Consider the following 26,378-nt stretch of genomic DNA (forward strand, 5'->3'; position numbering starts at 1 on the left):
CACTTGTTCATCTCTCTTTGCCTAGGGCTGGGGGACTCGATTATAGTCAGGAAGCCTGGGCATTCTTTATGTTAACTCTATCCCAGCACCATGCATTGTAGGTGATAGGTGTCACACAAGTGTTTAGGGAAATAACATGCTTGAGAAGGTGAGCAGGCAAAGGTCATCTTTCATGTTGCAATTGAGGATATGCCTTAACTTCCCCGGAGGAAGATGAGAGGAGACTGGGAGATGATCTCTGGGGAGCAGCATAACACATGCTACAGCTTTCTTCACCCCTTCTCTGAATTCTAAGCAGCTCATGTCTCCTCATTTTTCAACTTGACTGTCCCTCCCTCTACTCAAGGTTACTGATAATGAACTGCAGCACATTACGTGTGTGTGTGTGTGTGTGTGTGTGTGTGTGTATGTCTGTGTGTGTCCGTGTGTCCAGGTAAGTGCATGTGTGTACACATGAGAATGTGAAGACAGAGATCAACCTTGGATAATGCTCCTTAGGAGCCATCCATTGTTTTCCTCTTTCTTTTCTCGAGACAGACACTGAACCCAGCACTCATCTGCAGAGTGGCTGGCCAGGGATCTTCACAGATGTGGCTACCTCCACTTCTCTAGCACTAGGGATTACAAGTGCATGCCACTTATCCACAGCTTAATCCTTAGTAATTTTCTATACTCTCTACATGACATATAGAGTGGCACAATTAGGAAAATAACTATTGTAAAGGGTTTACTTTGGTTCATTGTTTATTGACAACAGAGAGGATTACAGGTAAGGTGTCAGTCCAGTCCTGGCAAGAACTTGGCTTTATTTAATGTTTCTTCTTGCTGTGTCCCTGCTCTGAATTCCTCCTGCCTTCACACCCATGAGTGTATGTGGAGAAGAGGCAGATTGATCATATGCACACGTTTCTGCTTTACCCTGCTGAGGCTAAATCCCTAAGTATTTAAGGATTTCTCAGTAAATGAATAAGAAAAATCGCTTGTTTTCTTCCCACTCTTGTGGGAAATTTGCTTTTTAAAAATATTTTTTCTGGCTAAAAAATATTTTTTTATGGTTCTATAAGCTATACCTACTCTTTAAAGAATAGGTCTGTGATGGATAGCATTAATTATCAAGTTGCTGAAATCTAGAATGACAGGCAGATGGTCCTAGCTCATGTCTGTAGTGGGATGGTATTGTGATTAGGATTACTGATGTGGGAAGAGCAGTCTTAATTTTGGACAGGACCATTCACTGTTCAGGGAGTCTTGGGTTGCATAAAATGTGGAAAGTGAGCTGGATACGAATTTGTCTTCATCCCTGTTTCCTGACTGTGGATATGACCAGCTGTTTCAAGCTCACACAGTCTTGACTTAACTATCATGATGAATCCTATCTAGACCCGTGAACTAAAACAAAATGCCCTTCTCCCTTAAAGTTGCTTTGGTCAGGGCATTTTATCACATTGAAAGAAAAAAACAAAGAAAAATCCTACGAAAACTGTAAGAAACCTACATGTGAAGAGGCCGTACTATTTCCCATGAATGAAGGTTTCTTTTCTTATCCATTTTTTAGCCATGTATTATAATACTATTTCATTGACCTTTTAGTTTGTGTTTCTCTAAAACTAAAGATATTAACCCAGAATGCCATATGTATAGTTGTTGTGTGTGAGCATGCATATTTGAGATATCTTCACTGTGTTGCCTAGGCTGGCCTGGAACTCCGAAGCTCACTCAGACAATCCTGCCTGAGCCTGCTTGAAGCTAGAATTGCAGGCATGTGCCACATCCAGTAGCCTGTATTTGGATTCTTGGGAGAAACACGTTCAGCTATTTTTATTGGTACTAAGATTTCTGTCTTAAATCGTAGGAGTGGTTCCTTGCATTTTCTGGACCCAAGTCTTCCTTAGATATCGGATTCAGAGCTGCTTTCTTTCAGGCCTTCTCTTTAAAGTCTTTTGAAAAGTAATTGCCTTTAGTGTTTGTGAAGTCCAGTCCAGAGACGTTTCTAGAGAGCCTTGCCTTACACCAAATCTCAAGAATCATTAATTTCCTTTTCTGTCCTAAGTAGTTAACACTCACAACAGGTGACTCTTTAGCATGCCTGTACTGCATAGTGTGGCTTATCCCAGACTCCCAAGGGCAAATACCTCAAGTTGATCAATGACCAAGCCAGTCCAAGGCACTCACTTTCAGAGCAAAGTCATTTTTTTATTGTAATGAAAATTTAAAAGGCAGTTACATTAGTTATACATATACCCAGTGACTTAATGCCTGTTAGTCATACAGAACATTCAAGAAATACAAATGATTTACCCACAGCACAGTTCACATCCATAAGAAAGGCTAAGAGAGAGATGAGTAAGTGCTTGCTGTTCTCGGAAGCCTGCTTGTGAAGTTTTCTTTAAGGAAAGAGACGGTTAGACAAAGCAAACAGCTGGGCCCTGGATGACCTGTGAAAAGCTCCATTTTGTTATAGCTAGTAGCCACAAGGATTTGCAGGCTACCTGAACTAGCCCAGCTTAGTGCACAAGACATGGCATGTCACACATGGAGCTATGTTCAAAGCTGTCCCAGATTCTAGGCAATGGAGGAAGCTGGCAGCCAGGGAGCTGTTGACTTCTCAGCACATGAAAGGTGGCCAAGTTACTCAGCTATATATTTGTCTTTAAGATTAGTTTTATTATGTTGCCCAGGTAGGTCTTGAACTCCTGAGCTCATGGCCCTTCTTGCTTCAATATCTCCAGTGATGGCACTTCAGGTGAGCATCAGCTCAGGAGGGGATGGGAGGGAAGGATGGATGGGCAAGTTAGGACATAGCAATCCATGGCCACATACAAAGAGGGCTTTAATTTTGCCTTGCTATTAGGGATTAGCCAACGACTTGTGTTTGCTTGTGAGACAGGCTGAGCTCACACTGGGAGTGGCTACGATTCATCGGCTGGACTGTGCTGCAGAAGGAGATTACAGAACCCACTTCCTGGACCTGCCAGATCTCTAGCTCAGAGCTGAAGGGAGTGTGCATAATTGCCAGTGGGCTAACCTGGGGCCTCACTATCCTAATGACGGGGGAGTGGGAGTTCCTCAGCAGGTTATGTCACCAATCCAAATACTACTACCCACAATAGTCACTTTATGATGCAAGAACAGGCTGAGCTGAGCTTGATGAATGGGGATGTTCACGCTGGCTCACCTGCTCCCTGAAACCACAGTGAAACAAACAGGAGTGACATGGAGGCAGGGTTCTAGAACCATCCTTGGCTGGCCGGGCAGTCTAGGTATGGCCCATTCTTCTAGAGCTCCTGTGTCCTTACCAATGACTCAGGTGGTCCTTGCATGTCCCTTTCCTGCTTGCTTAGCCCACGAGGAGCCAATTGGACTTCAGCAGCGAATGAAGTGATGAGGTATAGAACTGCAGGAAGCCAGCATACCCTATCCATCCCTAGCCTGCTAAGACCATCACCAGGACAGGTAGCTGGAAGGATATTAATTGGAGGACCAGTATACTGGCTTCCTCTGCAGGGGACATATGAAGGGACATCTTTTGCAGGATAACGGCATTGATTCTGACTCCTGTGTGTTTCAAAAATACTTGGGTGAAAGAAGTCCTTGTGGGGTGGGATTCTTCATTTCTGACTTCTCCCCCCACCACCTCCTCCACATGTGTTTTGGAGAATCACAACACAGAAGCCGAAGAGGTATGAAAAAGATCCAGAACTCAGGCCAGCCTAAATCCCCACCTCTAGCCTATGGAACTCCCTAGATAAGATTGGGGAGAAGCAGGAACCATTTAAAGCAGTGCTTGCTATTGTCTGGGTTGCCCAACAATCCTCCACCTCTGCTCCCCAGGACCAAGGACTGAGTTGGCTTTACCCTCAACTTCTTAACAGAGAGAAAGCATGGAATGATTGCAAGCAAGAATTCTGTCCTATTTCTTCTGCAGACCTTAGGGCCCTGAGCTGTCACACCCAAGAAAAGCCCCCACTTCCCACCAAAGGCAATAAAACCAAACCCATAGCGTCCACACCTCTCAATTCACAAGCTCAAGGTCAAGGGCTGTTCTACACTACAAAGCATTCTTTGCTCCTGAAGCCAGCTTTGGGCCTTTTTTTTCCCCTTTTGTAACTTATGCTCACTACCTAGGGCCAGCTCCAGGCTGCTGGGGACAGAAGCCAAATCGGGCAGCACACATGAGAGACTGTTTGGGGGTTCTGAGGCTGAGATGAAGCTCTGACTGTGTCACTACTCTCCATGGAAGGATTCAAAGCTGCCTAAGGTCTCTGGGGCTGGAGTTTGTCAGGAAAGGGGATCCCCTAGGGTGGGTTGCTGCCAAGGGCAGTCTGCTGAGCCAAGTAAACTTTGCAAGTGAGTCCTGTCCAAACACTGACAGAGCTGAGCTTCTGAATGGAGTGGTGCTCTCCCAGGCTCTTTATCTCCATGCTCATTCTGCCCCTGTGTACCCTGGAGCCTCTTGTACCCCCAGCCTCCCAAAAGCCAGAGAGAACTCACAGCAGCACATGGAGTGAGGGAGGGGCAGGGTGGAATGGGTGGAATCTGAAGCTCTATTAAATCTGACTGACACAGGGACTCTGATGTCAGAGATAAGCCAGGAAGAAGCTTCTAGAACAGTGGTTCTCAACCTTCCTAACTCTGTGACCCTTTAATATAGTTCCTCATGTAGTGGTAACCCTAACCGTAAGATCATTTTCATTGCTATTTTATAAGTGTAATTTTCTACTGTTATGTATCATTTGTAACTACCTAATATGCAGGGTATCTGATATGCGGTCCCTGTGAAATGGTGGTTTGACATCCCCAACACAGCCCACAGGCTGAGAAACATTGTTCTAGAAGTTAGTTCATAGTTCTACCTTAAGACCACTGAGGAATTCGGGTCTTTGTAGAAGCTTGGGCAGAACAGAGTCCCTGGCCTCACAGGCGCCTGGCTGTGTCTGCCCTGAGGTACCCTTGCCTCTCCTGCCGGATGAGGACAGAGGTTCAGGTGGCCCAGGGCACCCTTTTCCACCCAGAGTGTGGCCCCATCTTCTTTCCAGGTTACTGAGCAGAAGGTGTCAGGGACACTTAAGAGTCGAGGTATCCTAACCCTGTACAGAGGAGGACCAGGTCTGACTTTCTAAAGGTGCTGGGCAGAAAACAGCTCTGCTCAGATGCAGAGCAGGGAGGGTGCAGTGACCTTCATGGAATCAGGACACTGTCCCTCAGGTTTAGTAAGAGAAGCATGAGTGCTCGCATAGGACAGAAGGAAGAAGGACTAGAGACTTTAAGAAGTGAAGTATGTCTGTAAAAGGGCAGGGAACCAAAGAACTGACTGACAGAGTGGGCAGCTCCCCAGCTCTGGCTTCCAGGGAGTCAGCTCAGCTCCCAGGCCCCAGTCATGCTTTCCTTTGAAATGCAGCTGAATGGGGACAGCTTCTCACTCTCACTGGCCACACACACCAACACGCCACAGTACATCTAACAAGCCACAACTTTGATTCTCAGGTTTAAAGCACACCTGGCCCCAGGCCATCAAGGACAGCTAGTGTGGGAGACTCCCATCCTGTGCTCCTGGCTCCAGCACAGAATACAGAGGTTACTGCCTTTTACTCTGACACCAAGCCTCCAGGCAGCAGCCGTGAAAAAGCAGAAAGAAACCCAGCTTCTGCGCCAGGCAGACCTGCTGGTACTGCCAGCCATTGTGGATCAAGCAAACACTTGATGGGTGCAAAGTGTCCATTAATAGATTATTCACAATGGGATTTAAGACCCTGGAGGCCACCTTCCGAGCACACAGATAAAGTACAATAAATACAAAGATCCCAAACCCAAGAAGCCAGGGCTGTGGGTTAGAGCCAGGTGATGCCATGTCCAGGGAGGATGGGGAATGAGGGAGATTTCTGGGGGTTCTGCAGCAGGGCAAGCTGGGTGAGGGGGACCCTCTTTGAACATGGACATCTATGGCATGATAATAGCGCCTGGGCAGTAGAAGCCTGGCTTTGCCTGAAGCTACTCAGAAAATGGAGGGAACATGCCCAGGTCAGCAAAGTCCTCGATGTTATAGTTGCCAGTCCCCTGCGTCGGGTCGCCCGGCATGGGTAGCATGTCCTGGAGAGGAGAAGAACAGAAAGTCCCAGGGGTCAGTGACCTCACCCAGAGCCTGCCCTTGTCCCGGAGTCCAGCCTGCCACTGACTGATCCCCTTGACCATCTCTCTAGTGAGCAGGTGTTCCTTTGCACAGTCTTGTATACAGGGCTGCTCTTCAGAGGGCTTCAATACCCGACCCTGCTGGGAACTGCTCTTCTGGGAAGTGTCATGCTGAAGGCAGACAGCGCTAGAATACAAACCTTTTTCTGAAGCTAAATTGGGCCCAAGGGTGGAAAGAGCCTCACCCCCTCCCCCGGCTGGGCAAGCAGAAGCTACAACAGAAATTATAACTGGACAGCCATATGACTGCTGACCAAGCAGGAGTCTGAGCATTTGTGGCTTGGGCACAGTGGCCTGTCGGGGTGATGTCTAGTCCTAGTTTGCTAGACCTCAGACAACTTGCTCTGAAAATATTAGGGGGAGTTCCAATTCCGTAGAGCAGAAGTCCCACTGTGCTTTGTCCATTTCCCAGTCGGTGTGATAACGGTGAGAAAAGGATTCTGTGGATAAATGTGCTTGGGAAACAAGGCACACTTCCCTACCTCCTAGAAAGCCATGCCTCACTGGTAAAATAAAGGCTCTGATGAATCCTGCAAGAAAGAAACTGAATAACTTGCTTTAGTTGGTGTTTCACAAAGTTATTTGACCAAAAATTCTTCTTTTTGCAGGGTGACCTTAAAGACACACTTGTTAGGGAATTATGCCTTTTAGGGGCTCCCTAGGAGATGAACAATGGACAAGGGCTGGTCTTCACAGTGAAAGGAGCGAGGGAAGTCAGAGGGAGGGCTGGGAAAGGCACTTCCCTATACTAGGAAGGGAATATAGCCAGGTGACCCCTGACATGGATCTGTGAAAAGGACATTTGACCTAGTAGGAGGTGTGTGTGTGTGTGTGTGTGTGTGTGTGTGTGTAGCATTGAGTCTTGAGGAGGAAGAGTGTGACCTGAGCCTCCTACACCTTGTCTCTTCAGTGGAGCTTTGCTCTCCAGGACAGATAGCTCTCTGGGAGTCCCCCAGTGGAGCCTGGGCTGCTGCTAAAAGACTGGGTGGGCAGGCCTACCTCTAGCTGAGGGGATTCAATAGACTGATACCTGCACTTACAATGTTCCAGGAAAACCTGGGAGGCTGAGTCCTGTATGATAGGTAAGGTCATGTCCTTGTCACCAGCACACTAAGATTGGTCAGTGTTAGGAATTGAGAACAGCAAGGCAAGTCTTTAGTAGTGGAGATCTGGAAGTAGCCTTAGACCCTTAGCTTAGAGAGTTGAGCCCTGGCCCAGCTGCCGTGAGCTAAGGGTCTGGGGATGGGAATCCCTCTTTCTGGTTGCCATAGTGGAGAGATAACAGGCTGAGGCAATCAAGCCCCTAGGTACCTGCAGCTCTGGGAGGCTGTGTATATTGTCCATGGTGAGCCCTGAGGGTCTTTAGCTCTTAGATGGGCATGGGCCCTCCTCCAGGGTAAGCACCCCTACTGTATTTGGCTCCATACATCTGTACTGGACAACTTTGGGTGTATGATCCAGGATGCAGCCTCTGCTGTGAGAGTACAGCTGAAAGGCTGAAGGCCCCTGTGCCTTTCCTGTGTACCTGAAGGCTTTGGCTAGGCAGGGCAGGACCTTCCTTCTACTTGTGGGCTCCCCATACTGCAGGCTGGTGGGGTCTCTTGCTGGCTACCGGGCAGGGCAGGCAGAGGTGCAGAAAGAGGCATAAGGAAGCAGAGAAGGCGCAGGTACCTACACCTACGAGAAGGCGCTGCTCGCTGGATTTACCTGGAACACTTCAGTCTGGCCAGGCTGCTGGTGTGAGTGCTGCTCACCGCTCTGCTGTCCGTGATGCTGGCTCTGCCACTGGGACCAGACCTCCGAGGGCCGGCCCTGGAACTGCCCGCCACTCTGTCCACTCTCAGCTGAAATACCCAACGGACAGGATACTTTTAAAAAAATTCATCATGTGGTTCTGGGAACCTAAGACTGGGGGACCTGGCTGTCACAATCTGTCATTTCTCCCATCTTAGTGCCTCTCAAGGGCTCTACACTCCTGAATGGCATGTCCCTACCAAACAGGCCTCCTTTGCTGAGGGGCAAAGACTGGAGGAAGCCCTGTGAAGTCTGAGTGACCAGAAAGAATAGTTTTGATTTTTAGAATGAGCCTGTCAGGTGACTCATGCTCCATCCTCATAGCGCCCTATGTTCTCGTGGCTGCTCATGGTGGCCTCAAAACAGAAACTAGGAGTGAGAAATTTGCCAAATTACTTTAGGGACTTAGCTAAAGAGGATATTGAGTGTGTCCACAAGCACATGCATGTGTAAGCCTTCACGCACATGTGCTGTGTGTGTCAAGTGTAGAAGACAAGCTCAGCTGTTGCTCTTCACACTTGGAACAACCACCTCCTTGCCTGCTCAGTCTGAAGGCAGGGCTTCCTTTTCTCTTCCTGTCTCTCCCTCACTGACTCCACTACAGGGTTTGCTGAGTCTCTGTTCCCTCAATGTCATGCTGCACTATAGTGCCTTCCTTTAGATTCATTGTTCCTGCTGTGTTCTGAGTTCCACTGCCACCCACACCGAGATCCAGAGGGCTCTGCCCCACCCTCCTGGGACAGTGACACTGTCTACAGATAGCCAAGGGTGTCTCGGGTGTGGCTTTTATCTTCTCTTCATGTCTTGGTAACCCTACCTACTGGCAGTACTTGGCAGCCACATTCCATCACCTCCTTTTCCTCATGCCCTCTCCTCTTTCCTTTTGAAATAAATAGAATTTATTAACAAGCACATGTAGGTGTGTGAGCAGATGCCAGTAGAGGAGGTAACTCTTGGGAGTCATAGCTCACCCTCCATTGTGAGTTCTGGGAATGACCAAACTCAGGTCACCAGGCTTGTGCAGCATGTCCTTTCCCCACTGGGACACCTCACTGGCTCTGCCACGGTGTTTCCTTGGCTGGCCTTGCTCCTGCATTTTCTTGATTACCTCATGGTCCTAAGGAAATGTGATCCTAGGGTCTAGCCTGAGTTTGGCCTTCTCTCAGGCCTGCCATACCCTGTCTTAGATGGTGTCCTTCACATTATACTGACATCCAAAGTGGAGTAACTAAGGACATGGGTCTCATCTCAGCCCTGCCAGTCTGCTCTAATATAGGGCTTTGAATATAGATGGAGTCAGTAAGTTCAAGAAGGGGGTGAGGGGTTGAGGAGGTGGCTCAGTGGTTAAGAGCACTGACTGCTCTTCCAGAGGTCCTGAGTTCAATTCCCAGCAACCACATGGTGGCTCACAACCATCTGTAGTAGGATCTGATGCACTCTTCTGGTGTGTCTGAAGATAGGTGCACTGTACTCATATAAATAAAAATAAATAAACAAATCATTTAAAAAAGAAGGGGGTGAGGAGGAAGAGGACATAGAAAGGAGGGAGAAGGAGACAGGATGTAGGAAATGAAAAGGAAGGAGGGAAGGGAGGGAGGAAGTGGGATAAAGAAGGGGAAGGGATGGGGAAGAGGAGTGAGATGGAAGAGTGCAGGCATGCTGTAGTAGTCATTTGCATCTGAAACCTCCAGGTTACACTTGATGATGCATGGTGAAGCTTTCTCAGTTGTACCTCAGGGAGAATCAGAGGCAGAGAGAGGAGCAGGAGGCTGAGAGGAGCTAGAGAAGATTGGCTGATTATTCATACCCAAGAGCACATGGTTCTATTAATTAACAGGTAATATATTTCAAAATAAAAAAATAACCTTCTGAGGCAGTAAATGCTTTTAAACACTTGGAACAGGGAAAATCAATTCATTATGCTGCTTTTGAGAAAAACACGGACAGAGTTTTGAAGCAAGGACAACTGCATGCTACGCATTGAGCTTGACTTGGGTACATTGCTTCAATTCACTCCTAAATGTCAGAGATGAGTCCCTTACCCAGTTCTTCAGCTAAGGAAACTGAGGGCTCAGGGAAATCAACAGGTTTGTCCTATTCCTTTATCAGATAAGCCTAGAGGCTGAACGTAGACACCCCTGACATGGAAGCCTACCTGCACTCATTTGATAAATAGAGCTTAAGTCTAAGACATTGTACAAATGGAGACCAACGTAGTCTGCCGAGGAAGGAAAAACATTCAAAGGTCAATAGAACTGAGTATTTTTCTGAGGGAAGCATGGTTACCATGGGGAAGTAAGAGCAGGTCCCATCTAAACCCCAGTCTTCCTGGAGGAAGAGAGGATGAAGGATGACCTGAAGGACGGTGTTAGCCATGGGAAGGGAGACTTATGGGACCACTGAAGGAACTTCAGTGATTTTCCAGAACTGGACTCATAACTTCTAAAACTACAAAGTAAACATGACCTTCCTGTCTGAGGGAGAATTGTGGTTCTTTTGTCTAAACCCAGACCTGAAGATAGATGGTCTGCAGGACCTGCATGTGGCCTGTTCCCAAAGTACACATAAAACTCCTTTCTGGAATAACCCAGTGGTCTTTGTTAGGTCATTGTTCCAAAATCCATGTGTGCAGTTAAAAGCCATAAGCTGTGTTCCAACGATATCGATATCTATTTCCCAGCCTCTAGAATAAGACCCAGGCTGCTGCCCTGTATAGATGGATTGGCCTCCAGTTAGGCGAAGTGTCTGGGGTAACTGCACTATATCTCCTATCTGGGGCAGCCGAAAACTTGTAAACCCTAGTACAGTTTCTGGTCCTAAGGGGCAGAGGCAAGGCTGGCATCGTCTATCTTTTTAGCTGAAGTTTAATGCTAGACTTCATTCTTGCTCACTATCACCTACCTGGGAGGTGGCAGTGGTTGGAAATTGTTCTAAGACTCTTATGCTCTAACAATCCTGAGCAGACTGTTCAGCGCTGTTGGGTTTAGCTTAATGGTTCTTGGTGAAGGGAACTGCTGGCACTTCTCATTCTCACAAACAGCAGGAGACAAGCGGATAAACATAGAGGGAGACTGATAAACATCCTTAGTAAACAGACATCCCAACCCAGTGGGGATTAGACCAACCCATCAACAGTGTAAATGCTGAGAGATCCTGCTGGGTAAAGTGAATGTGCCCTGATAGGGACATCTGCTTCCTACCTAACCTACAAAGAGGATCAGACAAGGACCACAAACTTTTCGGCTCCTTTGGCAGGGATTTCACCTTTCAACGTTGTTTAATAGGGTCAAGTATGTCTATAATTCTTCATAATTTGAAGGTTAAACATGCACGTGGCTGAGATTTGGGGGCAAGATTAGGGAAGGAGGAATCGGGCGCTTGGGTCTGCCTTCCCTCTCTATTTGTGCATCCTATTTATCAGGGGAAGAAGCTTCAGGTGTTTGGGGAATGAAACGTTCCATTTCCCCCCAGCCTCCACTCAGTCTGCACTGGGTGGAGCATTCGGGGAGGAGAATTTCCCGTGCTTTCCAGAAGGGGCTCGCCTAGGGGCACAGTGGCCTGACTTAATTTGTTTTCACCTGTCTGGACTTGTGTCATCATGACTGGGTTGCTGGTGCTACCTCAGCCTAAAATTGAAACGCAGATGCTAAAGGCAAGACGTGGACATGTTGGTGCTTGCCAAGCCACTGTCTCTGGAAGCACTCTGTTATGCAGTTCAGACCATATACAAGCCATGGAAGGGGAGGGGAGGGAGGGAGGGAATGCCCCACATGCTTTAGCATCTTAAATTGTCCTTTCTGGGCAAGGTGTGGGTTTGGCTTCCTGCGTTTCGACAAGAAGCATTATACACCAATGACCAGATTGAGACAGAAAGATTAACAAACTTGGGGGTTCAAGTTGTACACTACCGGACAGTTACCAACTTGTTTTGTCTGAGCTCTAAATCCAGTCTTCATTGCCCATCTTTGAGATACTGAATTGCCCTCAGTTTCTGTTTGTGCCACGAGGTGCAGAGACCTACCAAGACTAGCTACCTCTTCCTCACACTGTACAGAACTAACATGTTGAAGTTCTGGGTTGTTGCATAGAGGGTGTGCTCTCAGAGTGAACACAGGTCACTGGATCCCAGCCTTCCTGCATGTCCTTTCTTCATTCTCTCAGTACCCCAGTCATTTTTTCCAGAAAAAAGCAACGATGGACTTGGCACCAACTAGGCCTGCCAATCACCTGGCCAGAAGACCAGCCCTCAGGAAAGCTGATTCTGCTGGGACATAGCCAAGGAGAAGGGAAGAACAATTATCCCCTCAATGAGATAATGTAATTACATCTTCTAGAAGCCTCTCCCTTGATGCACTTGCTTACAGATCTTTATGCTTAAGCCTGCCTGATTTCTAAGTTCTAACTCAAGATCTCATTCTTCTTTGAATGCCATCTAACCATCTAAACATGGTTGAACCCATACCCTTAACTTTCTCACTGTTTCTCCTATGGGCCTACTTGCAGACCTCCATTGTTGACATTAACCAAAAGACACGGTTGACTTTCTTCTCCATCTCCCTCTTCTTGAGTGATGTCAGGAGTTATACTTTGCCAGCTCTGTTTTTTTTTTTTAAATCTTTTCTAAAATTCTAATGAAATTGCTCTCAATCAAGCTTCCTTCCAAGTCAGACTTTAAATATTTTTTTTTATTAAGGAGACTAAGAGCCTACAGAAGGGGACCTATATCCTCCAGTGGCATGTGGTGACCACAAACAGACTTTAAAGCCACTCCTTTGACTATATTCCAGGATTCAGGTAAGCTCCTTTTGGTGGCCAGCAACCCCCACCCCCACCCCAAGTGCTTACCCTCTGGCTTTAGGAAGATTTGCCCTCAAGCTTATCTTTCCATCTTGCCCTTTAGTACTCTGCCTTCATAGAATAAATAAATCTTTTCTTCCTGCCTCTCCGGGCTCTCTCCCTTGGGGCTAAGGGTCAGAGCTGAATGGAAAATGTAATTTCTCTTTTGGATTTTTTCCCATGTGTCTGTGGCCAGTGGTCACATGGTGAAATGTAAATGGCACTAAGTTTAACTTCCCTTTTCTCCCTGGTGCCAGGATTGTCCCTTTGTATCATGACTGTCACTCCCTGGAAGCTAGCGAAGCCACAGATTGAAAGCAAGAGAGAAATAAATCAAGTAGCTTAGCAGAATTGGGCATATAGAACCCTCACCCAAACAGAGGGCATTAACAATGCCTTGGACCATGCTCTCAGCTGGGTGTATGATAGCAAGGGGCCCAGGAACTTGCTGTTCTAATTGGATGCGGCTGCCACATAAAGGCTGATGGAACATCAAATCAGACTTTAGCAACATGGTTTCTGAGGAACTTCAATGTTTGCCAACAATGAGTATCACAGAGTCCTTGGTCTCAGCCCATGCCATCCTCATGGGGAACTAGGGCATTCATGTTGTAGAACACTCCCCCACCTACTTCTTTCATGTGATATTAAAGTAGCAGCTCAGATGCATGCTGGGGATATTTCCCTTTCCCTCCCAGTCTGTCAGGGCTTTTGCTCCATCAGCAGCTTATAATGCCAAGGACCTAAAGCCAAGGGAAATAAACATAAGGTCCAGTGACATCTTTTGGTGTTCCTGGTGAAAATTAGAAGCTGTGGTGAGGTGTGGACTCCTGGACCTTCAGTTAAGGCCATAATATTCACTATTGTGTTTGGCCTACAACTTTCTTCTGTGCATGCAATTTTGTGCCCATGTACAGGATCTGTCCTATGTGTCTTATTTTACATGTTGTCTGTTTCCTGCCACATCTCTGCTAACCTAATTTAAATGCTCTTTAAATTAACAACAACAACAACAACAACAACAAAATTGGGGGTAAAGCTTGATCCCCACTAATCAAGACAACTTGGAGGTCATGACCCTCACTGGTTGGGAAGCCATCCATTCTGACCTAGGCATCTCCAAAACTGGAGAAAGTATGCTATCCCAATTCCCAACCAAAACATTCAGGTCTTACAGGATAGAAGCAGAATTTATACAGAGGCAAACAAGATCATGTATTGGCATAGCTGTCAACTGGGACTTATCTTGGGAGGCAGCTGCCAATACTGGTCCATACCTAGTTTGTGAGATGCATGGATTCTATGGGGACTCATATCCTTAATAGGTGAATGAGCACATTTATTATGGAACTGTCCCCACCACTGGTAGAGGACATCTGTGTGATCAGTCAAGAATAAGATGGTAATAGCCATGTGACTAATCAAATGGTGGCACCCATGTGATTGCTTAAGACTTCCAATGCATCTAGGTTCCTTGAGGATCCACCCCCCCCAAATGTTTCTGTGACACAGGCATTCACTCATCCATATACCCCAGTCTCCCCACCCCTACCCTTTGCCCCATTTCTTTTTTCGTTTTTCTTTCCTGCAAAGATCATGGAAACTAAAGACCCAGACAGGACTCCCACATGACACCGTCAGTTCTTCCCTATGCTTTCCTAGCACCCAGAATAATTTTCTCAGAGACCTAACCTTATTCAGATACCTCCTGGGTGGGGAAAGAGAGATATAAGGCAAATGCTAACTCTATTGTCAGCAGGGTCTTAGTGACCGCCACCTTTATATTCTGCTCACTCCTGGTATCTCTAAGCTTATTTTCTTTTCCTCCTTCCTTTACAGAGAAAATCTTGGGTGAGTACAGGAATTTGAAGCCTAGGGTCCCATCTCACTGAGCTAGAGAGTAAGGGTGAGATAGGGTGATGGTACAGCCTCTGCCCCAACAACTAAATAAATGTTTAACTCCATAGCTGGGAAATACAGCATGAAGCAGGCTGGGACTAAGTGTTTCTCCTCCTCTCAGGACTTTGGTGCTGCCTGCTTTTGTAGCACTACTATAACTGTTCTAAGACCCTCTCTATTCATATAGTATAGATAACCCTATTTATGTGGGTATGGAGCTAATTCTTCAGGCAGAAAGAAATTCCCTTGAGGATTATATTCAAGGTCAGAGAGACTATGCATGCTTACACTTTTAACATCTAATAGCAATTTAAGGTAAAGAAAGCCAAAGCCTTTTATATAAGCAAGTTTCTTCCCTGAATCTATTGACACACTAGTTCAGGTTTGGCTTCCTTCCTTCCTTCCTTCCTTCCTTCCTTCCTTCCTTCCTTCCTTCCTTCCTTCCTTCCTTCCTTCCTCCTACTCTCGCTCTGTCCTTCCCTTTCCCTCTTTCTTCTCTTCTTCCCTCCTTCCTTCATTCTTCTAAAGAGACCTTATTCTACAAAGGTAAGAGAAACACCAAAGAGATGCTTCCAGCAGGAACCTGCGTTCAATATTTATGACTTAATCCAGAGAGAGAGACTATGCAGGTAGTTGGTTTAAACTCCGGCAGGTTGAGGTTGAGGCTCAAAAGCTTTTGGGATACCAATCAGTGTTCCTGATCGGTTTGGAGCTATGCTCAGACACACTTAAGGGTGACTGGTGGAGGTGTCGGAGGATGGGAGGAAGGCTGTTGTGAATGGGCAAGGGACAGTCCTGTTTTTACTCCAGAGGCTCGAGGACTTGTCTGTGTCTGCTTAGGATCATCAAAGGAAACTTGCGTTCACTTTCCCTGCCTACACTCTCTTTGATAGAGCCTTGAGAATTAAAGTAAGGTTAAACCTGGGCATCTAAAAGGAGAGAGGGCTAATATTTTATAGTAACATCACTTGGACCCATTACAGGACCAGTAAAGAAAAAAAATTGGCTAATAGATAAAGACCTAATCTATAATTCCTATAGATGGATCCATTTTGTAGGTATCAAGGAAAATGGTCTAAAGTGCTTTATGTGCAGGCAGATTTCATGGCTGTCAAGATAGGGGACAATAGAAAGAAAGGAAGGAAGAAAAAAGGGAGGGAGGAAGGAACCCTACTTCCCCTGTAATGCTGCAACATGCTGCTGTCAGTGTCTCCTTAGAGCCCCAAGGTTGTAACCATGGTGCCCCTGGATGCCCACAGGCAGGGTTCAGCTGGTGTTCACAACCGTACGCACAGTGCACTGCCTGCTTTAACTGTTTCATGTTTATTTAATAATTAATGAAACTGACCATTAATGGAGACTGCTCTATTTCTCCTCTGCATTTTCCTCCACCCCCTGAGGTTGACAGTAAACCCCTCCCCCAGGTCCTCTTTCTAACCAGGCACTCTCCTCTGACCTTGACCAAGGTCGCCCCACCCCCCAGTGGACTCTGCTTCTTGAAGTCCTGGACAGCAGAAGCTGAGGTCTCCTCGAGATATACTTCTCCCCTGAGGTAGGTTTCCTCAGCCCAGTGTGGCAATGCTGCCTCCTGAGATGATGGTACCTCCCCTCAGCTGGCCCTGGTCCCTCCCTCTCTCCTCCTCAGCTATGGCTCCTGATTCCTGTTCCACAAACATTTTTCAGAGTCACCTTGTGATGCCTGGAGGATAGCGTCACATCATACTCCTCAGTCCTAACTTCTCTGCCTCAGCATCCCTGCTACACCTCCACAGCAGACTTCCTGCCCCTAGCATGATCACAAACCAAGGGCTATAGTGGCAGATGTCTCTTCTGATTGTTTCTTTCTCTCTGAGGAGTGGGTCCAAAGGCTAGGAAGCACAGGGCAGTGAGCAGAGGGGCACAGCCTTATCCCGCTCTTGGTCCCACCACTGATCCATTAGGACAGTGGTTCTCAACCTGTGTGTGGGTCAGGATCCCTTTAGGGGTTGAATGCCCCTTTCACAGGGGTGGTTTAAGACCACTGGAAAACAGATATTTTCACTACAATTCATAATAGCAGCTAAGTGACAGTTATGAAATAGCAAAAATAACTTTATGGCTGGGGGGGCGTCACTATGATATTGGGAACTGTATTAAGAGTCAAGCACTGGGAAGGTTGAGAACCACTGTACTGGGAGGACTTTGGGTTTCCATGGTTTCATCTAAAATGGGAATAAAAATGATCTCTCCTTTACGGCCAGGTAAGTTCTAAATAAATTCAAACATACAAAACACCCAGTGGACGCCTCCTGGGCAGTATCCAATAAGTACCTAGGACTGGCCAGCTGCTGGCATACTTACCACCTAGCAACATGTAGCACAGATGGTTGAGTTAGAAGCCCACTGTGTGACCTGTTCTTGGTCATTAGAGTTGGCCAGTGGCCTCTACCTAGGGTCCCACCTCCACTTACACCTTCAGAACCTGGCCATTACTTCATGGAGAGTGGCCAAACACACATGGTAAAGGCAATGGACTGCTGGGACAGGGAGGGGCCTGCCCGCCTATCTTGTCATAGTCACATGATGCTCCCAAGTCCTCCCAGAGATACATGCCATCTATCTCTCTTTTGAAGACCTTCCTGGCCTTGTAAAACAAGTGATCATTCTCCCCAAAGCCTCCACAAAGATCTGGCTACTGGACCTGTGGGGTGTCACTCTGCTTCCTGTTACCTGTCTCCTCTATCTCTGCCTCTAGCCTGAGCCCTTCTTTGGGCCAGCCCAGTCTCTTCCTGTCTCCATTGCTGGCACTGGGCCTAGCACTCATGAAGGATGGCTGAATCACAGTAAGTCTGGGCCACTGCTCCCAGACAAAGGGAATATTCTACACATGAAAGCAGGGAGGGGTACTATCCTGGAATCAGGGACTTTGTCTTCAAGGGGCAACAGAGCTGAGGGTCTGACTGACAGAGAAATTGGCTGAGGACTCTGTGCTTCTCACACCCATGTCCCTTGGTGACCTCAATGTGTGTGCTACACATAAATAAGGTTTGTGCTGGGGGGACTGTTGGGTCTGATGAGAACAGACAGACAAACCTGAAGTCTTGGGATGTTGTGGTCAGAAGCTTGGGCTTTGAGGCAGAAGCATTACTGTCAGTAGTGGAAGTGGAGAGAGGGAGGGACAGCTGTATGATGATAGGCTACGGAGGGACACTTTCCCGTAAGACTGACAGGTGAGCCACTTAAATGGAAGCTTTTAACTTGACAAGTGAAATGAGGGAGTTTAGGCTTGGCTTCCTGCTCACCCGAGGGTGATGGGTCTGCAAAGACAATTCCTCGGTGCCCCACTCTTGGATGTCACCCAGTGACTGTACAATGAGGAATCTGGCAGGACTTCCCCTCTGTGGAGTGTGACCTTGGCCTGGGGAGAGATGCTGGCATACATCAAATAGACAAAGAACAACCGGCAGGAGAGTCTGAGACTGAGCCAGAGGACACAGCCACAGCCACGACACCCCTTATGGCCTAAGTCTTTCTCACAGAGCAAGGAAACATTCACATGAGATAGGATGCCCTAGTTGGAATCTAGAATCAACCTAGGAGACAAGCCTCTGTGTGTGTGTGTGTGTGTGTAAAGACTCACCCTAATTGAGGGGCACAACTATTCCATGGGCTGTGGAAATACAAATAAATACAAAGGGAAAAGTGAGCACCAGCATTAAGCTCCTGCTTCCTGACTGCAGCTATGATGTGGCCCTCCCTCTGTTTTTATGCACTGACCCTCAAATTGTGAGCCAAAATAAACCATTCTGTCCTGGAGTTTCCGTTGTCTCAGAATGGGAAAAATAGCAAGTGCACCTTGCAAAAAAGGGAACTTTCTGGTCTCTCTGACACACCTGGCCATTCATGGCTTCTCTGGGTTTCTGAATGGAGACTCTTACTTCTGGGATGCGAAAGTCTCTGCCTTGGGCCATGTGGGGTTAAACTAGCAACCAGGTCACATCACAACACAAGAACGTGAGCTAATGACTTGGAAAAGCAATGTTGAATCACAAGGTCAAGGTATATACTTCTATCACCTAGGATAACCGAGGCCCTCCTGATTGTCACCAGATAGGAGAGGAGCTGGGGTACTTTAGGGCCCTGCCCTATATTTTGGAACCCTTGGAGCTCAGCCCTGGACACACGATGCACAAGACAGAAATTCCTTCCATCATTTATCCCCCACCTACCAAACCCTGGAGTCCTGTTGGCAAGACTAGGGTATGCATTTCCACTTGGTGAGGAGGCAGCTGGGCTGGAGAGAGGACTGTAGGATGAAGGGTCAGCTGGGTAAGGGTGGCTTGATCCAATTCCGAAGGCAGATGACTGCGTCTTGCTGGGCTAGGGAGGGATTGGCTATGGTCAGGACAGGAAGAGGCAGGACCCTCTGAGTTCCTGAGTTCCCACTGAGTTCCACCCTTGAGGTCACTTCAGGAACAGCAAGTCCTGTTTCCCTCATTAGCATGGGATGAGCCCAGTTGGGGCTGAGAGTAGGGAGGTTGGGCAGAATCCTGTCCCTGGAGACTTGGGGTGGAGGTGCTTAACTTTACTTTGAGGACTACAAAGGCTTGGCTTCTCCAAGGTGGGTTTATGGAGGCCTCTCGCTGAAGAAGACCTATCCTCCCAGTACCTTCCAGGGAGCTAGGCATATTGGTCGCATGGTTGGGTATTTACAGGCTCCCTTGGCATAGTACTGGAGTAGCTCCAAAGGGATGAGGGGCTTGCTCTTGCTGGGGGAAGCTTTGGGTGCCCAACCTCCTCTTGCTCCCTTTCCCAATAAGAGGTTGTAAGAAGAAAAGGGTGCTGATCAGACATGGAGTGCATGTTGGGGACCCAGCTCTCAATGTGTCCCGAGGATGATGAGGACTCCTAAGGAACTGGGAGCACTGACCTACTCTCACAGCCGGGACTCAGAAAAGCAGATGGTGGGTGTTCTGCCGCTCTGGGTACCCAGGGCCATGTTTCACTCATACCTGCCCTGGGAACGGTGGACGGCTGCCTGTCCATGCCACCTGGCCCTGGTTCAGCTGCCGAGAGATCTGGGATATGTTCTGTCCCGTTGAGGAGGAGGACTGAATGTCATTCACTCCAGGCACATGGACCACGGAAGAGCTAGGAGAAGAAAATAAAAAATACTGATTCCCAGAAATGGTCTGCTTTCTTGAGACTGTTACAAGATCCTGAGCTGGCTTGCTTTCCTGCTCTCTCCCTTCTTGTACACTGCCCAGAGGTCTTCGCTGGCTTCTGTTCTCAGACTCCTTCTCCCTCCAGGGTCTGGCAACTCTTACACTTGCCCACCACCACCATCTTTCCCTGAACACCCCCAGCTCTCTATACAAGATTTTATTCCAAGAAGAGACACGAGTCGCAGAATACAAATCAGGCTCTGGGCTACCTGCTCTTTGTGCTCTAGTTAATTTGTCCCATTGGGGCACCGAGAAAGCTTACAGCCTCTGGACATAGGCTGCAAGCTGTCAGTTTCAGCACAGAGACAAACTTGGGAATGGAAGGCTGCTGTATGTGGCTGTTGGTTTGCTTTTCTGCCTTCAGATGATGAATCTGGTGCACCTGTAGTATGCATCACAATGTGCAGTTGGCTGCATGCCTGATGAGGCTGCTCTGACACTACCACCAGGCCCTTCTTCTAGGAGCCTTTTGGGCTATGTGGACTGTAAGCACATTGAAGAAGAAAAGGGCTGGAGTTGGAGGGAGACTTGCACAGCTCCAGGCCCTTCTTGCTATCTCCCTGGGTCTGTGCTGGCAGGGGGTGTGGGGTGGGGGCTGTGAATATATCTAGTGAGGTGGGCTGTATCTAATTTTAGGTTTTTCACAGAGGTAGGTTTTGGGTGGATTTGGAAAGAAAGGGTTACAGACGACAGTTTTACTAATTGTATCCTGACCTTTTTCTTTGCTCCCTAACTCCTTACAGATTGTAAAGCAAATCTGGCTGTTCGCACATCATGTCTGTCTTCTGAAATGAGTTTACTTAACACCTGTGTCCTCCAGATGGATGCCTCAGTGCAGAGAATATTTTCTTTTTTTTTTTTTTGTTGATTTTTTTTTCAAGAGAGGGTCACACTATGTACCTCTGGATGACCTAGAACTCACTATGTAGACTAGGCTGGCTTTGAACTCACAGAGATCTGTCTGCTGCCTCCCCCACGCTGGGATAAAAAACATGTGCCATCATGCCCTGCAGAGGATAATTTCTTTATTTTTCATTTAGTCTCCTTTAAAGCATCAGCTATATTAAATTATACAATGCATAATAAATTCAGACCTTGAACTCGTGATAGTCTTCCTGCCTCAGACTTCTGAGTGCTGGGATTACAGATGTCAGCAACCATGCCTATTGCCAAAGTCATGGACTTTACTCTGGTGCTATCATATATACCCATTACTTTGATCATATTACCTCTGTGTCTCCCTTTATTTCAGAGGACATTTTCTAGACATTGTTCTTCGTAGTTCTTCTTTAACACATGCCTTAGCTTGCACAGCCCTCCTTAGGATGCTGACTAATGAGGGACAGCTGTAACTATGCCTGGGATTTTTGGAACAAAGTGCTGGTCCTTATGCCCAGTCCTCCCTAGGGCTGCTGGCCACACCTGCTGCTGATGTAGGAAATGTGTTCTTAAAACATCAAGGAAGGGAGATTTCTATCCCATTGTGGCCAATGTAGTTTCTGGGCACTGGGTGTGCCTGCCTAACCCTGTTCAGGGTCTCTGAAGCCCTGTTTAGAGTTGGGCCAACCTTAACTGGGATGTAAGAAAGATGTCGCCTTGCTGTGCCTGGGGTATGTGAAGCTTCTAGGGAGCTCAGGGGTAACTGTTGTGACACAGGAGGATGCCTTCCCTGAGGACTGCTGGCCTGTCCTTTGGCAGTCTTCCTGGGTTCTTGCTTTCATTTCCCAGAAGAAACTTGAGCCAGGTTTGGCCCTCAGTGGTAATGTCAAGCTTCTTCAGTAAGCTATAGCATGCCTTGATGCTTTATAGCTAGGCACCCTCCTGTATCCTCTAATAGTTCTTAGATATGACAGACCACCTTTCCTCCTTGCCCTTGGCCATGGCCTCAGCAAATTAGAGAACAGGGCAGTTCTAGCTACTTTCCCAACAGGGCTCTACCTGCATCTTGGCTATAGACCATCTCCTTCCCTCTTTCCCTGCAGGATCACAGAGAGGATCAGTATCTTTTGAGTCTGAGAGTCACTGACACTCAGTGCCCATGGAGGGGCTGATGGAGCAGAGCTAGCAGTCCAACGTCTCCATCCTGGCTCCATCACACAGTACAGGTCTCCTGCTCAGTCACACAGCCAATGCTGCCACTCAGGCCTTTCTTTCTACCAATCCCCTCCCTGGCACCTACCTGAAGGCCTTGCCCGAGTGCCCGGCAGGGAATGGACTTCCTTGGGAGTAGATCTGCTGACTGCCTGATGCTGAGGCTGAGCTCATCATCTTCTTCTCCGCTAGGGAAACCATAAGAGTTGCATGTGAAGGTCCCCCCTTGTGCTGCAGGCCATCAGGGAACACCCTGGAACAGTGCATGGCCTGGGAACTCAGGAGGTCCATGTAGGAGAGCCTCCTCATCTTCACCTCTGCATGTGCTCTCTTGGGCTCTTGGCTCCTAGGATGGCCCCAGCCAACTGGAGGCAAGCCCGCGAGAATGGGGAAGGCACTATCGTATTTAGTCCTTCAGTTTCATACGGGAGTACGCCATAGGAAATGTGTAAAGAGGCACACTGATAAAAGCAAAGTAGGTGGAGCTCAGGATGCCTGCCTTCCCTTTCAACAAAGCAAAGAGATGGAAACACTAAGATGGAGATGTAGAAGACTAATTTATACACATTAGTATGCACATATATGTGAATGCACGAGTGCATATACATATATAAACATAGAAGTACTGTGCGAGCACAGAACAACAATGTGTTTATTACCACCAGTACACATGAGAAAAAAGTAACGTGCGTAAGGTCTTGCTTTTTATAGTGGTAGTTGATTTGTCTGTATATCTGTCACCTGTGTGGTGCTGGAGCATGGACATGCTAGGCAGAGCTCTACCACTAAGCCAGTAGGTTACCCAGGGCAGCCTCAGCTGCCTGGTCTTGGACCTTGGCTTGGTCTTTTGTGTCACAGAGGTCACTTGGGATGCTCCTTGAACTCTCCCCTGCCTCAGTTTCTCTACCTGAAAGAAGATGATAATTGTAGTCTCTTTCTCACTGGGCTGTGATGAGGATCCTGTGTTATTATAAGTAAAATGTTTACCGAGGACAGTGCTGGGAAAAACCAAACAGCCGAACCATTTGCTTTCATTTATTGCAGATGAGAAAATGGAGGCACTGCTGGTCCCAGGTCACAGTACAGCAAGGGTGGAACCAACTTGAATCCCATCCAGTGGCCCTTCCCAGACCTGATCAGCAGGCACTGAGGGATACCTCAGACTGACTGGCCAGGGCAGCTGGAAGGTGTTGCCTGTCCTCCTACCAGGGTCTCAGACTGAGCACCTCATGAGACAAGAAACACTCAGACCTATGCTATATGAGTCATTCAGGACACAGACAGGTGAGAAGTCTGCTCAATCATGTCACCTGCAGAAAAAGGCTAAGAGGGCTCAAGTCACAGGCAGTGTCGAGATCTCACACAAGAAGGAAGCTGCTTTTTGGTGGTGATATGAGAAGCAGGAATCAGATGTGAATGGATGCAGCCTCCAGGCAGCAGAGTGTCAACCAGAGTGCACCCCTCCCTTGGCTCCATGATGCATCATCTGTGACTCTAGAATATCATGATGCCTACATGTCTCATTTATATAATCACCCTCATGACAGTGGGGGGAAGGAAAGCAAGGCTGGATACATGACAGTGACTATGTAGCATGTCTGCCTCCCTGAGCCCAGCGTGCCAGGCAGGTGTGAGCAGTACTGGGCTCTGATGATCAAACCCACAGGCCTGGGTCTGGGAGGCAACACAGGAACTAAAGTCCTACTCCCATCTCTCCGGCTCTAAATAAAGTCATTGCCATATTGCAGCTGTGGGGCATCCTAAAGGGACTGGAGCTCCATCCCTAGTCTAATTTCAAGGTCTTGAGAGTGGGCATAAAGAGTAAGACTGGAGTGAGGAGGAGACAAGGCTAGAACTGATAGGGTAAAGGAGACTCAGAATGCCAGCTTGCCTAGAAACATAATCCCCAATGGCAGGAGGTGTGGGTTAGTGGTAGAGCTCTGCCTAGCATGTCCATGCTCCAGCACCACACAGGTGACAGATATACACACAAATCAGCTACCACTATAAAAAGCAAGACCTTACACACGTTACTTTTTTCTCATGTGTACTGGTGGTAATAAACACATTGATGTTCTGTGCTCGCACAGTACTTCTATGTTTATATATGTATATGCACTCGTGCATTCACATATATGTGCATACTAATTGTATAAATTAGTCTTCTACATCTCCATCTTAGTGTTTCCATCTCTTTGCTTTGTTGAAAGGGAAGGCAGGCATCCTGAGCTCCACCTACTTTGCTCTCTTATCAGTTTCTTTCTGTGTTGTGATTACATTAGCTTTTCTGTGTTTCAGAGTTCATGGGATTTGTAGTCAGTTCAGGCTCTCTCCTCTGTCCACAAGGACACTGTGACATCTTTCTCGGCTGATGCTGACACTCCACTTCCCTGCCTGGGTTCGACAAACATCTCCATCACTCATCCCCGAGGGCTGAACAGTTCATCCCATTTGTTTGATTATGTTGAATTTTGACAGCATGTTAATTGGGTTGTTGATCTGCAGTCCTTGGATATCATCTGACTTATCAGTCTCAAGATTCATATTTTCTTGCCATTTACTTTATTTTCCCTCTGATTTGTGTGCGTGTGGTTTTTCTAACTTTGCTTTTTAACCCAGAGTCAAAACAGCACTCTTCTCCATAAGTTGTTTTCTTAGGTATTTTGTTACAGTGGTGAGGTCTGACCAGTGACTGAGGCATTGGGTAATGGATCCGATTGTCTGCTCTGGCCCTTTACATTTTAAAGACAAGATGCCATGCCCTGAGGTTGGTTGTCACTGGTGATAACACAGGGACAGGAATACAGAAAATCTGTCCTGACTCCTGTACAGGTTCCTTTTATGCCGTGTGGTAGTGACACAAAAATCACCTTACCTGTCCCCCCTCTCTCTAGAGTGCTATCTCCAGGTGGTCCAAAGCAACTGTAATCTCACAGCCTAGCACTGTCCGCATACTTACATGCACTGATGCCTGCAAACATCTCAGCAAAACGAGGGTCTCTCTCTTGGGAGAAGATTGCATCTGCCTTTTCCACAGACTTCCCGGCCTCGTGAACACCAGCGGGTAGGTTGGGTACTGGGACCTGTTGGCACATAAAACACTGCAGCAATCCACACATAAGGCACATACGGTACTTTCTAAGAGTTACCTGCTGTCCCTCCACATAGTCCCTCTAGATGGAAGAGCCAGCATTTCAAAGCTTGACTATTCTTGCAAGGTTGGGCGCTTATCCAGGGAGCTCAAAGTCACATGGGTTGGGGGGTGTAAACTAAGTGTTACAGGAATATCGCCACAGTTAGTTACAGCGACAACTTTCTTGGGGATAAATGAAAAAGAAGCAACCTTGGGTAAACATCGGGAAGAGAATCTAAGGCTTTGTTTGGGAAGAAGTTCAGAGACCCTGTCAATTAAGCTATGTCAACTTTTCTGATGGTCAGCTGTCAAAAGCATGGACAAAGAGGAGAGAAGAGGGACCAGCAGAGATGAGAGAAGGAAAGGACACAGCATGACAGAAAGAGACACATTAAATCAGAAAAGGCATGGGGCAAAGATGAGAGAGATGGCTAAGAAGCCAGAGAACCTACATCCAGAGCCTGCTTTTGCTGACTTCTGTGTCTGTAAGACTGGGGCCCACACTGGGATTTCCCTCTGTCCCTTAGAGATGCTCGGTGCTGGCTGACCATAGCTCACCATCTGCTCACTACCTATGCTCTGCCCCTGTGGCTTACTTCAGGAAGGAGGAACCACAGCAGGAGAGCAGGGGTTGTGCACCATTAGCACCCAGTGTGTGGATGGAGCTGAGTGGATGTGGGGAGGGCGTCAAGTTCTGGGGTGAGTTTAGTTCAGTCCTCTGAGTGTCGATCAGAAAAGAATTTCCCAGAAATTCACCTGAGATAAGTCATATGACGACAGCCCATCTCGCTGATGTACCTCCAGTTCTGCCTGCTGTTGCTGAAGTTGCCTGTGAAACAAGAAGTCAACACAGGTGTAAGGAACAGAAAGGTGAGAGGCTGAGGCGGGGAGAAAGCTCTGCTCCTCACAGCCAAGTAGCCCATGCTCTGCAGATTGCTAAAAGGCTTCCCACTTTGTTTTCCTCCGACCCCTGTAGTTCAGGTTTTGACTTCTACACAAACTGTTGAAAAGGTAAGGGAAAGTACGTGTGTATATCCTGGTATACGTGCACGTAGAGACAGTCCAGAGGCTGGCATCAGGAGTTTCTCCTCTTTTGTTTTCCATCTTATTCTTCCAGCTCACCGATTGGCTAGACTGGCTTGCCAGTGAGCTCCAGGCATCCTTCTGTCTCCACCCTAGCAGCTCCAGGGTTAGGCTAAGCTGTTTGCATGGGTGCTGGGGATCCACACTCAGGA

General features: G+C 47.5%; 1 protein-coding gene across 6 annotated transcripts in view; it reads right to left on the reverse strand.

Annotated features, from left to right (window-relative positions):
* Positions 1–2,185: 2,185 nt before the first annotated feature.
* Arnt2 (aryl hydrocarbon receptor nuclear translocator 2) overlaps positions 2,186–26,378 on the reverse strand; it is a 156,866-nt gene continuing 132,673 nt past the window's right edge. For 5 of the 6 annotated variants that reach the window (XM_029479466.1, XM_021167418.2, XM_029479467.1 and 2 more), the window contains 7 exons: positions 25,900–25,972; positions 24,970–25,093; positions 22,099–22,198; positions 19,707–19,845; positions 18,924–19,074; positions 7,894–8,030; positions 2,186–6,087 (listed from right to left, as the gene is read on the reverse strand). In XM_029479466.1, the coding sequence (XP_029335326.1) occupies positions 5,989–6,087; positions 7,894–8,030; positions 18,924–19,074; positions 19,707–19,845; positions 22,099–22,198; positions 24,970–25,093; positions 25,900–25,972 (823 nt within the window). In that variant the 3' untranslated portion in view covers positions 2,186–5,988. Of the gene's footprint in view, positions 6,088–7,861; positions 8,031–18,923; positions 19,075–19,706; positions 19,846–22,098; positions 22,199–24,969; positions 25,094–25,899; positions 25,973–26,378 lie in introns of all 6 variants that reach the window. The other variant, XM_029479470.1, reaches the window with a different exon arrangement.

Source organism: Mus caroli, chromosome 7 (genome assembly GCF_900094665.2).
Source record: "Mus caroli chromosome 7, CAROLI_EIJ_v1.1, whole genome shotgun sequence".
NCBI classification, from domain to species: Eukaryota; Metazoa; Chordata; class Mammalia; order Rodentia; family Muridae; genus Mus; species Mus caroli.